Raw genomic sequence first — 15,330 nt, 5'->3', positions numbered from 1 at the left:
AACTGCATGCGGGGCTCAAATGCAACTTTGTTTTTTCACAAATCCAGTCAGCAGTCGATCTGGTGAATTTTACAAATGTCTTTTTTCAACATTATACTGCCAATGGTGCGGTCTAAAAAAACAATAATAATGACATAATACACGGGCACTTGTTCGGATGAGGCAAGAGGAAAGCTTGTCCCTTGAAATTCTGAATAAGTACATTTTTAGTGAAAACCCCTGAGAAGACGGAACTGATGTAAGTTATCACATTTTTCCAAGATATTTAATAACGCTCTTCCAACAAACCCAGTACAATCGTGGCAATGCTTCAAATGTGGTTTATTGATCAGCTTTTCATGTTTAAGCCACTTTTCCACAGTTTAGGAAATACTGGATTATTTTTCCATCATTCCAACAACATTACAAAACCACCAATTGTTTTTATTGCAAACATTTATGACATTTTAAATTGCAGTAGTATTAGCTTTCGAAATACTCAGAAACACAACCAAATTTAGTGGAATTCGTGGAAAGACACAAAGTTATTTACAAGCTCTCCCTCCACACGCACTGACGTCATGGAACACAAACACCGACAATGCGAGTAGTCGAAGGAAAAGGCGATTTCTTCTGCATCGGATGCCATGGTGACAGCACGAGAGACGTTTTAGAAAAAGGAGCTTTTTTTGCTCAAAGCACATTTGCCCATTATATATACCTTGAAGCCACACAAACAAATCAGTTGCTTTTAGTCTTCGGGCAGAATGTACTTGTTAACTAAGCTTGTTTTCCTCTTGACAATCATTGGTGCGTCATATTCATGTCGTGACAACCACCAGCAACAATGTTCGGTTTGTCCGTCCGTCGACAATCGTATACGTGAAATAATTAATGGTAAGACTTTCAGCTAATGTTTTCTGTTATTGATAACATAAAAAGTGTAAACTGTAGTCCGGATTCTAATTATGAAACAGACAATAAAAATATAGCTTATATTAAAAAGCATTTCAAAAATGTATTTCCAAAACTTTATGATGTTAATTTTTTTCATAATCGCTACTACAAAATGCGCTAAAATTGTTAGTGGAAATGCTTTCAATGCAATAATTCTTTTAGTGTCACTGGCAAGTTTCCCAGAAAAAGACGGTAGCAGAATTACATCTTTGGTGAATTGGACCCGAATCGACAATCGTATACATGAAATATTTAATGGTAAGACTTTCAGCTAATGTTTTCTGTTATTGATAACATAAAAAGGTGTAAACTGTAGTCAGGATTCTAATTACATAATTGTGGACAAAACAACTAAATATTTGCTTAAATAAAAATCTTATGAACAAAACTAAATAACTCCAATTTATTTAACAAGTGAAATTTAACAAAATGCACCTAAATAAGTTGGCAGCGGAAAATTAAATTGAAAGTAACAAAGTATGCAATAATTTTTTAAGTTTTACTGTCATACTACACTGGAGCGCTTAAATGGACCCAAATTTGTTGTGCCAAAGACCCAAGCATATAGTGATGTAATTTTCACGTTTGCACCAAAACCAAATGTCGTATTTGTTGGATTGTAAGCCGCGCTTCATAAAGATTTTACCCTACAGTTTGTGCGACATATAATCAAGGGCCTCATACATATCTTTCACACCGGTATTATTTCCAAACCCCTGCTTAAAGTTTTCTTTTTCATTTTAAAAAATCTACTAACACAAGAACTCAAAGACAGGCCTGACTTGCAAAAAGATTGACTTTGTAAACCATTTTGACAATTTTTGACCTATTCTAAATTTTTTGACAATTTTTGACCTATTCTAAAATTTTTGACAATTTTTGCATTTTTTTGAGTAGTCCAAAAATAATCGCCCTTATTATCATTAAAGCACTCAACGGTCATTGTGACGTAATCGAATTGTGCGTAACAAAAAACCTTTTTAATGTTAAAATCTGTCCAAATTCAATTTGTAGGTCACAAATTTTCGTTTTTTTAGGGCAGAAAATAATTGCCCTAGTTATAACATTATAACGTTGGGGCTTTTGTGGTTATCGGGGTGGAACGTTTGTAGACTTGTACTATTCCTATGGTCTTTGCAAACGTTAAAAAAACTATCTAGATTTTATAGCCATCATATACATTCCAAATTTTACATCTAGCCTTAACCAAAACTATCTAGATCTAGCTACAAAATATCTAGAGTGGCAGCCCTGGCGGCTTGTTTAATCTTGGTGCATAGAATTTGTTAACGAAAATGCGTAGTGTAGCCCATAGGCCCCGAGTTTTACAAAACCAAAGTGCCGGCGCCAGCTCGCTACCGCCCACTAGCGTATGTTGCGACAAATGCCAGTTTTTTTTGAAACAATTACAATTGTTGCGTTTCAACCAATGTTTGTCCGATTAATGAAGTGACAACAAACGTATTTGTGTTTAGCTGGAAATACACTATGTTAATATTTTGAGTTAGATATACTGTGCCGTCATAATATTGAAAACATTTGAATGCGACACTAAAAAGTTTGCCCATCCCTGACTTAAAGCATTTAAAAGCCATTGTAACATAATCGTATTGTGCGTAACAGTAAAAAGCATTCACTGAATAACAATTACATGTTTGACGTCATAAACTATTAACAATTGAAGCTAGTAACCATCATTAATCGTTTGGCGCAATATCGTGCGAATAAACTTCCTCTAAATCTCAAATTACCTCAAATTTAGCAACAACATTGACACAAACAGACCAATAAGTTCGCCACTCTAACAAAATAATTATTTGTAAAGGTGAAATTTCTTTCTATTGGCAGAACAAAGAAAGTGTACAGGAGTCGTGTACAGAGATCATTGCTACTGGCTACCGTGGATTGTTGCAACATACGGTGGTCACGGTGGAAAGTCGGCAGCTGCAAATGTTTGTAGTTCATACGGAGCAACATTGGTTGACATAGAGACTGAAGAACAATATGATGTTCTATACAAATACATACAGAAAGCTTGGGTGAAATACGTTGATCGACCGACAGCCGATCATGTTTTCGTGTGGTTGGCATCAAGTTACACGGTGAGCGGCAATTTATTGTGAAGGATACAATGTTAACAAAAACAAACAAAAAAATTAAATTATTAAAATGTGTAAAATCAGAGCAGCGTGAATGCGATAATTGTTTAACTTTGATAATCGTATAATTAGATGTTTAGTACAAACAAATTACCTCAAATTTAGCCTGTCGTGAATACATAGATTAGCCGGTTTCATGTTGTGGCTAATCAACGTTAATTTGTTTTGAATGGAAATGCTGTGAGCTCCACAGGTGGTAATGTTTATACACGATGGCGTAGCGGTGAGCCTGGCAGCAACCCTGGTATCGCATGGCTTGTGGGGAAACCTACACGGTCTGCATCAAACACCGGGATGTTGACAACTACCGAGAGTCATCCATACCCTCTGCCGTTCTGTCGCCTGTAAATTAACTTTCAAGTTGTTTTCTAGAAACAATAAAATATTTACACGCTTTTATCTGCAAGAAATTGATTAAAACCGACATCATTGTTAAACTTATATGTGCTTGAAAGGATTGTTGCTTTCAGGCAAACCAAGTTAAATAATCGCACCGAAATTATCAAAATCTAATTTTTTTGCCGGGTTATTGTTTATCTAATCAGAATGTTTATATGTGTGTTGATATTATACCTGTATAACCTTGTCACAAACACTATTTAGTAAATCTAAAAAAAATCTTTTTGAAAATGTATATCGCACCAAAAATATCACAATTTTTCTTTGTTCATCGAGTTTTCGTTTTAACCGACCTGAATGTACATAAGTTTGTTGACATGATAAAGGTATAACTTTGTCACAACTAAATACTTTTTCAAAATGCATTGAAACCTGCGCTGTGTCGGGTTTGGCGCTGGAGTAGAAAAATTACGAGTTTGGGATGTGAGGAGAAATAATAGAGTAACGAACAGTTTCCATCTAAATCACAATTCTCATTATATTGTGTGTGTGTTTGTTTAATTATTCTTCCACAGCGCGTTGTACAAAACTTGTTGTTATTTCATTGTTAAGTAATAAATTCAAGTCATTGCTGCAAATATTTGTTTTATGCGGTTTAAGTGAGACCAGTAGGATATTGTTTGACAGCAGCAAGAGCATAAAGGCCTGTTGAATGTGAACAAAAAGTAGATCAATGTTTCAATTCTACATTAAATGCTGCGTTTAATTTCATCATCAAAAGTACCAAACCGCTTGACCATTTATACGCCTTAAAAATGGTTATTAATATCACACCGGAATAAAACTCTAAATTTCACATTCTTTTTTACACTCGATGGTATAAGAGCCCCTTTGATCGTGTTGTTAATTCTCACGAAAAATGTACTTAAAGATTATTTGACAAACCACCAAATGTGTTATAGAAACCTTAGGTGTAATAAGCAAGTACAGTTAAACTGATTTTTAAAATCACTGCTCTGAACCAAGTCTTCCACTGAGAATTTTAAGATATCCCAAGGTTCACTCACCAAAAATCCTAAGGTTTGTCAAAAAATGGCAAATACAAAGTTTAAATCCTAGCTGGCGCAGGCCACATCATTTTCGTAGTTACACCAGGTCCAAGCCACCACGTACCTTGTCCATAAGGGTAATGAAATAAATTGAAAACACAAAGTTATTATAAGGCAACAAGGGCGATGAAAAAAACTTTATGTCATTGCCCTAATAAAGGTGTCTGGTATGGGACATCGAAACGTTGGCATATTATAATAAAGACTGCTGGAAGAACTAAACAAATTGGTTGATACATTATGCCTGGCAGCAACAGTTCATTCAAACTAAATCAAGCACTATTTAAAAACTTCATAGCAGAATTCCAGTGCCCGATTATTTATGTAACAATTGAGGCAAGAAAATGTCTTGCACGATATGTACTTTATGAAAAAAAAGTTGTAAACTGCTTTGCAACTTCTCTTTGAGGTGGAAAATAACAAACTCAGAATGCCAATTTTTAAACAATGACCCAATTGTGGACTCATAAAGAGCATTCTTTATTCAGGCGTAAAACATGGATAAAATGAACGAATAAACGAAATATTATAAATGTGCAAGTATAAAACAAAAAAGATCATTACTGCGAACGTAAAAACGATAGAAACGTGATGTTTTGCATCTGGTTGTTGCCACAAATCGATCAATAAAATAAAAATGCTTTGCTAACATAATAGCAACCCCTTATATTTTCATTCGACCAAAGATTCGTTCATCGTTATTTTTCAGCTTGTTCTGTTACAAAAAGTCCATTGACAGTAACCAGTAATGCTAACCGGTTCGCTGATCGCCATAAAGTTGTGAGACAGTTCTATAGAACCGGTGCGAACCGGCTGAATCCCACCACTGGTTTTGTCTCTCGCACAAATATATCAGGCTCGATTCGACCCAACAAAATCTACGGGAGAGGTATTGAAAGTCACAGAGTCTTATTTCAAAAGATTTGTGTTGTGATGTATTGAGAAATGGTTTGGGTTTGAAATTACTAAATGTATGTTAAGGCCCCAATGCACATCACAGTAATAAACAGACATGAAATCTCATCAGCTACTACTTGTGGTGGACGCGAATTCGTCATTCTCGTAATTGTCGTCAGCTTTCTCGTCTGTTACGTCACAGTTCTCTTTGTCTGTCGCGGTTCGGATGAATTCATCGAGTCGGCGACGTAATTGTTTGATTTCTTCCACATATTCGTCTCTTTCAGCCAAAACAGATAGGTTTGTGACGTCTACAAAAGATGAAATACCTTATCACAATGTGCCTTTGTTGCTTCATAATATGGAACATTTATATAATCAGAGTTGCCATTCCGTCCCTATTTTAAAGGGCAATGTCTAAGAAAAATTTATCGTCCTTATTTCTAAGAAATGTCCTTGTTTTATTTATTTGAGTCCTTATTTTGTCTTTTTTCTCAATAATTAGAAATCAAATCTCTGCAACAAGTAAAAGTAAACCTAGACCTGAGCTGTGTGAGATGCACAAAATATTTTCTACGAACAAGGAGTTGCTGGAACAAATTGTTCCTTGGCAAAAAAATATGGCACGTGATATGACATGGTTCGTATAAATACAAAAGACTTGTTTGAAATGTTTTGGTTCGAAAAAAATAAAAATTTTCGGTTGTCCGTATTATATGTCGATGGCAACTCTGCTGATAATATATATCTATATTTAAGATGAACGCGTTGAGCAAAACCGTGACGTACTTGCACCAAATGACGTCATATCCTGGTTTACAGTGGATGAGAGGAGAGGTAATGTTTCGGATAATCCGATCGCGCGACGAAATTCATTGTGACGTTGGCGGTGTTCGCGCATGCGCCGTCGCATCTTGTTGTATTCTTCCATCGAAACTCCATGCCTGCAACACAATGTGACCTTGGTAGGACCTTCAAGGTCATTCAACTCGAGATTTGCTTTCAATAAGGTTGATTTGTTTTACTCAAAGCTGTAAGTTCACAAATCGGTAAAACTACTAAAACAGGAACTCACAACACGCAAGGTTTGGGAATTTCCGGTAAGTGGCGCAACGGAGCATAGGCGTTTATGCTGACAGTAATACAGCAATTTGCAACATGCTGACTCGGTTATTGTCGCCGTAAACGCCTATGCTCTATTCCTATCGGAAATTCCGCCTATCGGAAAATTCCTAAACCGGGCGTCTTGTGAGTTCCTGTGTCAAGAGTTCTACCCATAAATCTAACAAAGCATCGATCAAACAAAAGTTTTGTGTTAAGCCGGTTTAAGTCAGCAATAATTCCAAAGTCAAGTACAGGACTATTTCAGTCGAGTCCTAAGGCTTGTCCACAAACAGACAGCACTTTAGCCCCACCTGCCGGTCTTGAGCTGGATTTCAAACTGTTCCTTTTCAGCTTCCAACAATTCAACTTTGCTTCTTAAACCTCGAACTTTATCGATCAACGCGTGTTTGAGTCTGGAAATTCAACAAGATTTGAAACATTACAGATTAGTTAATTAATAAACTTAACTGTCTGTGTCAACTCCTTCAATAACAGCACTAACTACAGGCTTTAATTACGTCACAAACACTCATTATGACGCAACATACTTGCGTTGTTGTTTGCTGCTCCTCTCACTCTCCTCTCTGCTCCTCCTCACTTTATGTTCGAGTTGATCCAATTTACTTTGCATCCGATGTTTTTCCTCCATCCAAACCAGTTTATCATTTTCTTGCGACCTTTTTACAATGTTACTTTATATTCCAGTTGTTTTTACGAAGGTTTTCTGCAACGTTTAGTCCCAAACATCTTTGCTTTGTTGCGAAGTGGGATTATCGCTCAGTTTACGGAGATTATTAAATATATGACGTTGGAATACGTCATTGAAAGTTACGTAACATTGGTGAGCATGGTTACCACATGAATAATGAGGAAACCGTTACGACTTAAACTTTATTAAATCCTCAAATTTCTCCACACAAGTATTTGCACTAGGAGTGAGCCAGCTTTCCCCCCGGTTAAGAACCACTGGTTTAGTTTCTACTATGTGGTCTATTGGGGAGGAATTAGAATGTTTTGAATTATTAAGTGAGGAATTCGTCGATAAAATTTGGGTAGCACTATTTTATCGTGTCGCATATTAACCCTGCAAATCTCCCACAACACCATGATAACAACTCGCCTCTCAGCTTCAAGTTGAATCCTCCCAACTTGTTCCCGCGCATTTTCAACCTCTGCGCGCGCAATTCGAAGTGCGTCACGTGATCGTTCCGCTTCACTCAACACCTGCTGCTTCGATGACGTCACAGCTTGAAGTTGTTTCTCACAATCGGATAGTTTCTGACGTAACAATGCGCATTCTTCGCGGTCACGCTCGAGTTGTTGACGAGTTTCCTTTTCATGTTCGAGTCGGATTCTACAAAAAAAAAATAAGTGGCGCAATAAAACCTGGTTGTAAGAATCGGGCAAAACTGAATCTATAATACATTAGGGATGTGTTGGAATGTCTGAAGCAAGTTAAACAAGTTTAACATCGTCCAAAATATATAAGTTGCACAAAATATTTTGCGAAACACTGGAACAATGCTTGGGAAAGAATCCTGTTTAATATATTCTCCAAACAAGGTTTATGTTTGTGAATTATTAAAGCCGGGTTTGTCCAGAATCCGTGAACATTCCTAAAAGTTTTCTTCAACGAATAAAATGTAAACAAGAAGCGGAAATATGAGGCAATATTATGTTTAGGAATCTTCTCACCGTAGTTTGGATATTTCCGATTTCAGCGCCGATTCGGTTGCATCGAAATGTTTTTGTCTTTCTTCTATTTCTTGTCTCTCAGCATCACGTGATTCACGGTCCGCTTGGAGGCGCTGTTCAAGTTCGCGACATTTTTCCTCCATTTGAACTCTTTTTATCAGAAGAATAAATAAAAATCATAAATTTGCTAGAAAACATTTTTCACAAAAAAATAAAGATTTCCGACAAACTATTACTATGAAAACTTTCAATGACATGTGCCAAATAGTAGAAACAGGTTAAAGTGAAAATTAGCCAGCATACTTTGTATTGATGACAATATTAAGGCAAAATGTAAATGTAAAATATACTGTCTATGTACATGCTGGTCAAATATTTCATCTATGACAGTTTTACGATTACTTTCATTAACATCAATTGGCACATTCATTAGGCAAAAGAAAGTCATTTACTGAAAGAGTTGCTGCCTAAAATACTAGAAATACCTGAAACCTTTCCAATGTTATGCTAAACACATGAAAGATTTCATTGCAATTGTTTCATATTTACTTGTCGTTTTGCATTTGGTTATTTTTCGTCCATTCTGCTTCCCTTGTTTCCTGCAACCTTCGAGAAAAATCTCTTTCGATTTCCTCTACTTCCCTCTGGTGGTTGTTAATTGATATTTTAGCGACGTCGAGTTCAGCTTCTAATCCTGCACACAAAAAAATCATATTTTAAACAACATCGTATTCCAAAAACGATTTTCAAATGTTTTTTTGAAGGAAGTGAAAATTTAACCGTTGGTGGAAAACACATTTTTTTAAACAAACTGAAAAGCAAAGTTGCTGCAAATGTTCAAAGTTGAATTTTTCCAATACACATCATACCTTGTAATTTGTTTGAGAGAGATTCTTTTTCCCGTTCCAGTTCACCTCTACTTTGCAAAAACTCAAGTTTTTGATTCGTTATCGCAACTTTATGACGGTGGCTTTCCTCATCTGCAATATTTCTAAAAATAGATTGTTTAAACCAGAAAGACCAGCTAACAAAACTGTTTACACTTGATTTAAAATTTCCTGTCTTAAAAATATCAATGACAACATTGAGCAAAAATCACATTTTTAACCAAAGTATTCACAGCAAATATGGTGAAGTAAAATAGTTGTGATTTGTTCATAACGGCCACCAAACAAGTTGTTGACTGTAACAAGCAACAACCACCATAACTTTTCACGGGATGATACTTTGTTTTTACATTGAGTTAAGTGATTTTGTCTAAAACATTTTAACATTTAATTTAAATAGCTTATATGGCTACAGGTTTTCTATCACTTAAGAAGAGAATCCCTAAAAAATCTTTGTTTGCAGCCATAACAGCATGAGCAAAACTATGTAGATTACTTTGCAGTGACTAAATAGTTTCTTTGTTTTTTGAGTGGGAAACCATATTTCCTGCCATCCCAGTCTTACTTCAATGAAGCAGCTTCTTTACTCAAATCTTGTATCTGTTGGTTCAGCCTCAAGTTTTGTTCACTTTTGTCTCTCAGTTCTTTGCTGAGTCGTTCACATTGCATCTCCGTGGAACGCTTCTCGCTCTGAAGAAAGTTTGCACAAATTAATTACAATTCATAAACATCATAAAAAATCGACACCACCATTTGAATGACAATATTTAATTTGGTCTAAAAACCAATAAAAAGTTGGTTTGCAGTTGCAAGATTAAAACAAAGATCTGTGGTGATCAGTAATATACGTTCCATCAATTCCAGTGATGTGACTTAAGGATGGCAATGCCCAACAATAAAAACTTGCCCACACTATAAAAAATGTGAGCAATAAAAATGTTTAAAGCCCTGTTTGAAACGGCACATACCTCGATTTGCTTGATGCTTTCATGAAGTCGAGAAAGATCTTTCGCTTGAGATCTCTGAATTAAGTCGGCCTCAGAAGCCAAATGTTCTTTCTGTTTACCAACCTCCTTCATCTCATCCAACAGATTTTTCACCTGTTGCAACAAATTACAAAACTAATATCATCTGAAGAGTAAAAAGTTAAAATGAAAACTTAAAACCATTGGTTGATTGCAAAGAAATACAGACAGCTTGTTTGACTTCATTGATGCGATATTTAAAAGTCGTTCTCAAATTTGTTACCAAATACGATAAAGATAAATAAGTATTGAAGAAGCAAAGTTGGCCACCTAAATTAGTTTAATGAAATCAACTTTAAGTATTTTGTTGTATATTCGTTTCTGTACTACAGCTAAGAAGAACATAAATTCATAACTGGGATCGGACCAGATGGTTCAGTAAACACATCCAATGAGCCTGACATGCTATAATTTCTGTGCTACCAATTTTAAGTTTGAGAACAGACAAACACTTGCAAATGATATCATGTTCACCGTTAAGAGTTTTTATTACTAAACATGATTGTATATTGGTGTTACTGATACGACTCTGGACTTAAATCTTGTCACTATGGCTACCAGAAAAAGAAATAAAACACTGTTGAGTTAAACAGACATCTTTTTCAAGCTCTACTGAACCGAACAAAATCACGATCCTCAGCACATTAACTTGCTCAGCTTGATAATTCCAACCTACCCTTTGCTCAAGTTGATTTTTCTGCCTCTGGAGATTCAGGATTTTTTGTGCATCGACGTCTGGTGTAGATTTCTGCATTTTCAGTAAATTATCCCTCTCATGCTGCAGAGAAGCAACCTGTGCTTGGTGTCTGTGACAACCAATTCATGCAAGCAACACGATTAAAAGTAAATTGATTGTTATTCACTTCAATGCATGCACTAAGATCTGATAGTTCAGCTCTGTTGTAAATGCATATTTAGTAAACATTTACAATTTTCAAACACAGTGTATCAAACATAAATATCACACATAAGCAGTTTAATTGTTTTAGTTTCAACCAAGGGGAGAAATAACATTATAACACCATACAAATGCTATGTCTACAGTATTTATTATGAAATATCCCAAAATCTTGTTCTTTGAATAAATTTGTTTAAATGTGTATGATTTCTATGTCCATGCAATTATCCGAGAATTGCTTTTACCTTAACCCAAGTTCTTCCAGATTTCTTTTGTGTTCAGCTTTTGCATGTTCATACTCTGCTTTCAAAAATGTGTGTTCGTATCGAACTTTGTTGTACTCACTTCGATATTTCTCTACTTCCTGGAAAAAAAAAACAAGGTAGAATTTGCAAACCAAAATTATATGAAGCTAGCTGCACAATTTCAAACTGTGTAAAGTTTTGTCAGAGGGTAGCAACCCCTGGCAAATGCAAGGTGGCTTTTCGTGGCACGCCAACCGATTTACGTGTTTATAATAAAGTATTAACTTAGCCTGTTACCCTGCTTGTTTATAGTTTTATCATGCCATTGTCTTAAAATTCAGCCTTACATGCACAAAACACTCTGCTATCTTATTATTATTAATACTTGTTGGCATTAATACTCGTTGGCCACTATTATGTAGAAAAACGTTGGCACGCGAGTTCATTAACACATGAAAATAACAAGTGAATTGGCACGCGTCGACTAAAAGGTTGCCGACCCCTGGTTTACACCCTTTCTGAACAAAAGTTTATGGTAGAAACTTTTGGTAGAAAAGTATATCTTTTTCAAACAATAATCTACCAACAATATTCATCTACCTTGTCCATCGTCACCATGTGAGCTTTTAACGGCTCTTCCAGCTCTTTGGCAATTTCAGCTTTTATTATTTCCAGTTTGTTTGGATGTAAAACTTGCATGCGGAGTTCTTCAAGCTTTTAAAACATAATGTCACTTAGATACAGAAAACATATGTAGATCACATACATCAGCAACATTAGATTAATTATGAAAAATATAACTGACAGATAAATTTACCCAGTAATAGCAACAGACTGCCCAAGCATATGTACAAAACTCAACATAGATATTTGTACAATTATCCTCAACTTAAATTATCTATGCTGAGCAACATGGTTCAGGGCAATTTCTGTACCAACCCAGTTTTGTTTACACATTTGGTTCATACAAAACCAAAAGCAGAAACTTTTCCACAAATAATTAAAACCCAACATGAATCTATGTCACCACAAAATGTCATTAATATTTGAAACCTCTCTGTTTCTGTGAACAAGTTGGTTTTGTAGGTCAGAATTGAGAGCTTGGAGTTGTTCAGTTGATTCAATTCCATTGTTGTGCATTTTCGACAATTCATTCTGAACTTTGATGTGCTCATCTTGTAATCTAATACATTGTACAAAAAAGGTTACTTAAAGAAAAAGTACACGGTGTTTGGAAAGTCACTATGCATTGTTCTTATAAATGTTTTTTAAACAAAATAAGAAGGGTCCAAGAAAGGGGTCACTTTCAACATAATTTAAAATTTTCATTCATGTTTACCTCCTGCATTTTATACTGATACAGTCTGTTAATAAATTGGTAAGTGCACACTGCAATGGGACTTTCCGAACAGTCCGAACACCCTGTATTTCCCACATGAAAATATATATAGTACATTTAAAAAGTGGCTTGCGTTACTTAACCACGTAAATAGCTTTTTTCTTATCTATGTTCATTACTTTTTATGTTCTTCCTTCAAAGTTTGATAGTTTGTTCTGTGAGTTTCGCATCTCATTCGTTCATCAATTAGAAGATTTTGCAGATCAACGACGCTTTTCGGTTGACCTGGTCCGCCTGGAGAAGCAGGTGCCTCGCCAAATTGAACATTTCCTCGCAAATGTGCCAAAGAATCCGCCAAAGATCGGCCAGAATCCATCATACACAGTAATTTCCAAAACCTAATCTTCAAACGTTTTTATTATTTTACATTCCAACGTACTTTAAAAAAATCTGCTTGTAGCGCTATAGAAACAATAATAGAGCAAATTTGAAAAAATGAAACGCATTTAAACACTTATTGCTGTTAAAATCTTTGAGAATATCAGAAATTAAAATGTCAAATACATAATTAAATATGAAAAAGTTTGAAAAACAGTTAATTAAACGCTTTAAAAGCAAAATAAGCTTTTCTCTTGCAACTAGGGACGCCTCAGTACACATCCAATGAGGGCAGTGAACATTTTTAATTTTACTTTTGTTTACATTTTTAATGTCACCACACAATATAAACTTACGTCGCAATTGTTTAACATACTTTTCTGTTTAATGTGTTGGAGGTGAATTTGGAGAAAAACTACTTTAATTCCCAAACTGGCCTTAATTTTAAGAAAAGATACCAAGGAAAGTCATATTTTGTTGTGGAACAATGGAGCAGTACCACATTTTGGGAAGAATTGGAGAAGGAGCTCATGGAATTGTTTTTAAAGCAAAACACATAGAGGTAACGGTTTTAAACATTCAGTTGTAAAAAATTACTAAATTATAAGATTATATATCAACAAAATGTTTAGCTCTTTTATCTGTTTTTATTATAATATTTAGACGTTCCCATGTCCCATGCGAGACACCTCAATCAGGGTAATGACATAAATTGAAAACACAAAGTTATCATAAAGCGTAAAGGGCAGTAAAACACACACACAGAGATTGCAGTTGTAAAAAATGTAGTGTGCACAAATGATCAAGTGATAACGTTGGCAGATTATAATAAAGGCTGCTGAAAGAGCTAATAATCACAATTCATTAACATCATAAAAAAAATCTGAAACACTAATTGGATGACGGTATAAATTTCATCGAAAAATCAATAAAAATTGGTTTGCGGTTGCAAGATTAAAACAAAGATCTGTGCTGATCAGTAATATATGTTCCATCAATTCCAGTGATGTGACTTAAGGATGGCAATGTCCAGCCATGTGGCAAGCAATAAAAACTTGCCAACACACATACATCAGATTATATTTGTGGCAAAGAGTTTAACCTAGTTTTCAAAATGTGAGTGATAAAAAAGTGGAAAGCTGTGTTTGAAACGGCACATACCTCGATTTGCTTAATGCTTTCATGAAGTCGAGAAAGATTTTTCGCTTGAGATCTTTGGATTAAATCGGCCTCCGAAGCCAAATGTTCTTTCTGTTTACCAACCTCCTTCATTTCATCCAACAGATTTTTCACCTGTTACAGAAAAAAGACAGAACTAATGTCAACTGAAGAGTGAAAAGTTAAAATGAAAGCTTAAAATCATTGGTTGGTTGCAAAGAAATACAGACAGCTTGTTTGACTTAATAGATATGATATTCAAAAGTTGTTCTCAAATTTGTTAATAAATACGATCAAGATAAATAAGTATTCAAAAAGCAAAGTTGGCCACTTAAATTAGTTTAATGAAATCAACTTTAAGTATTTTGTTGTATATTCGTTATACCAACATCAGTGATATGAAGGCCATATCAGTTATACCCGTTTATATACACTTGAGTGTAACTGCCTCACATAAAGAAAAGCCTGAACCAATGTGGCCTTCATATCACTGATGATGGCATGAGCATTTGCCGAAACGTTTGAAAAATAAACATGTTGCTTTTTACATCTATTTGGGGCCGTTATTTTCATCATTAAACTTATGAACAGATCCGTATGTAGTATTCCAAACTATAATATCATTTAAACATTGGTGAATTGATCACATTCCAGGGCTTATATGACTTAAATTTAAAACGACAACATACAAAGTATTCACAATGAATATTTCACACAAAATGTTCACCCAATAGTTATGCCTGTGTTGGGTATTATTGCTATCAAAGCTAGTGAAGCTACTATTATGAGCAAATCATATCTCACTACTTTTGTTTTGGTACATGTTATTGCTATCCAAGCTGCTACTACAAGTATATTATATGTTACAAGTTTTTGGCCATCCCTAAGCATAAGCATAGCTGTATTTTACCACTTTTGGTGCTCCATATTCTAATCACATCAACAGAGCCTGTGACAAGGACATGCCCTCCAGCGTGCCAAGCAATGGACAAAATCTGACCTATAAACATACTTTTATTAAAACAAATACATTGCAACTAAAAGCATCATACAAAATACAACAACGTCTTGAGAAAACAATAAGTGGCAAAAATATGTTTAAAGGCTTGGACTATTATTACCGACCTTCTTGTTTGTCAAATGTTCTTTCATATGAAACCG

At 35.1% G+C, this 15,330-nt stretch overlaps 2 protein-coding genes across 3 annotated transcripts in view; one reads left to right on the top strand and one right to left on the bottom strand.

The window, feature by feature from the left end:
• Positions 1 to 14,285, bottom strand: part of LOC145224031 (centrosomal protein of 83 kDa-like) — a 28,817-nt gene extending 14,532 nt beyond the window's left edge. Inside the window, exons 1-16 of one of the 2 annotated variants that reach the window (XM_080090450.1) lie at positions 14,173 to 14,285; positions 12,813 to 13,036; positions 12,348 to 12,477; positions 11,895 to 12,008; positions 11,295 to 11,413; positions 10,828 to 10,957; positions 10,095 to 10,226; positions 9,692 to 9,816; positions 9,109 to 9,230; positions 8,789 to 8,933; positions 8,240 to 8,389; positions 7,665 to 7,898; positions 7,093 to 7,221; positions 6,856 to 6,957; positions 6,230 to 6,384; positions 5,000 to 5,751 (exon numbers count right to left, since the gene is read on the bottom strand). In XM_080090450.1, coding sequence (XP_079946576.1) covers positions 5,567 to 5,751; positions 6,230 to 6,384; positions 6,856 to 6,957; positions 7,093 to 7,221; positions 7,665 to 7,898; positions 8,240 to 8,389; positions 8,789 to 8,933; positions 9,109 to 9,230; positions 9,692 to 9,816; positions 10,095 to 10,226; positions 10,828 to 10,957; positions 11,295 to 11,413; positions 11,895 to 12,008; positions 12,348 to 12,477; positions 12,813 to 13,036; positions 14,173 to 14,283 — 2,307 coding nt within the window. In that variant the 5' untranslated portion in view covers positions 14,284 to 14,285 and the 3' untranslated portion in view covers positions 5,000 to 5,566. Of the gene's footprint in view, positions 1 to 4,999; positions 5,752 to 6,229; positions 6,385 to 6,855; positions 6,958 to 7,092; positions 7,222 to 7,664; positions 7,899 to 8,239; positions 8,390 to 8,788; positions 8,934 to 9,108; positions 9,231 to 9,691; positions 9,817 to 10,094; positions 10,227 to 10,827; positions 10,958 to 11,294; positions 11,414 to 11,894; positions 12,009 to 12,347; positions 12,478 to 12,812; positions 13,037 to 14,172 lie in introns of those variants that run through there. The other variant, XM_080090449.1, reaches the window with a different exon arrangement.
• LOC145222312 (uncharacterized) lies at positions 365 to 3,059 on the top strand. The gene is made up of 3 exons (XM_080088408.1): positions 365 to 876; positions 1,099 to 1,194; positions 2,785 to 3,059. Exons 1-3 carry the CDS (start codon positions 747 to 749, stop codon positions 3,057 to 3,059), a joined length of 501 nt encoding a protein of 166 aa, XP_079944534.1. The 5' UTR covers positions 365 to 746.
• Positions 14,286 to 15,330: the final 1,045 nt, after the last annotated feature.

The sequence above is a fragment of the Phallusia mammillata genome, chromosome 4, assembly GCF_965637545.1.
Source record: "Phallusia mammillata chromosome 4, kaPhaMamm4.hap1.1, whole genome shotgun sequence".
Lineage (NCBI taxonomy): Eukaryota > Metazoa > Chordata > Ascidiacea > Phlebobranchia > Ascidiidae > Phallusia > Phallusia mammillata.
This window is presented reverse-complemented; position numbering and strand designations above follow the sequence as displayed.

Bases quoted from the DNA above. Each gene is read 5' to 3' on its own strand.
- LOC145222312 (XM_080088408.1), top strand. From the start codon at position 747: ATGTACTTGTTAACTAAGCTTGTTTTCCTCTTGACAATCATTGGTGCG. The intron at 877-1,098 runs GTAAGACTTTCA...TAATTCTTTTAG, and splicing joins TATACGTGAAATAATTAATG to TGTCACTGGCAAGTTTCCCA. The intron at 1,195-2,784 runs GTAAGACTTTCA...TTCTATTGGCAG, and splicing joins TATACATGAAATATTTAATG to AACAAAGAAAGTGTACAGGA.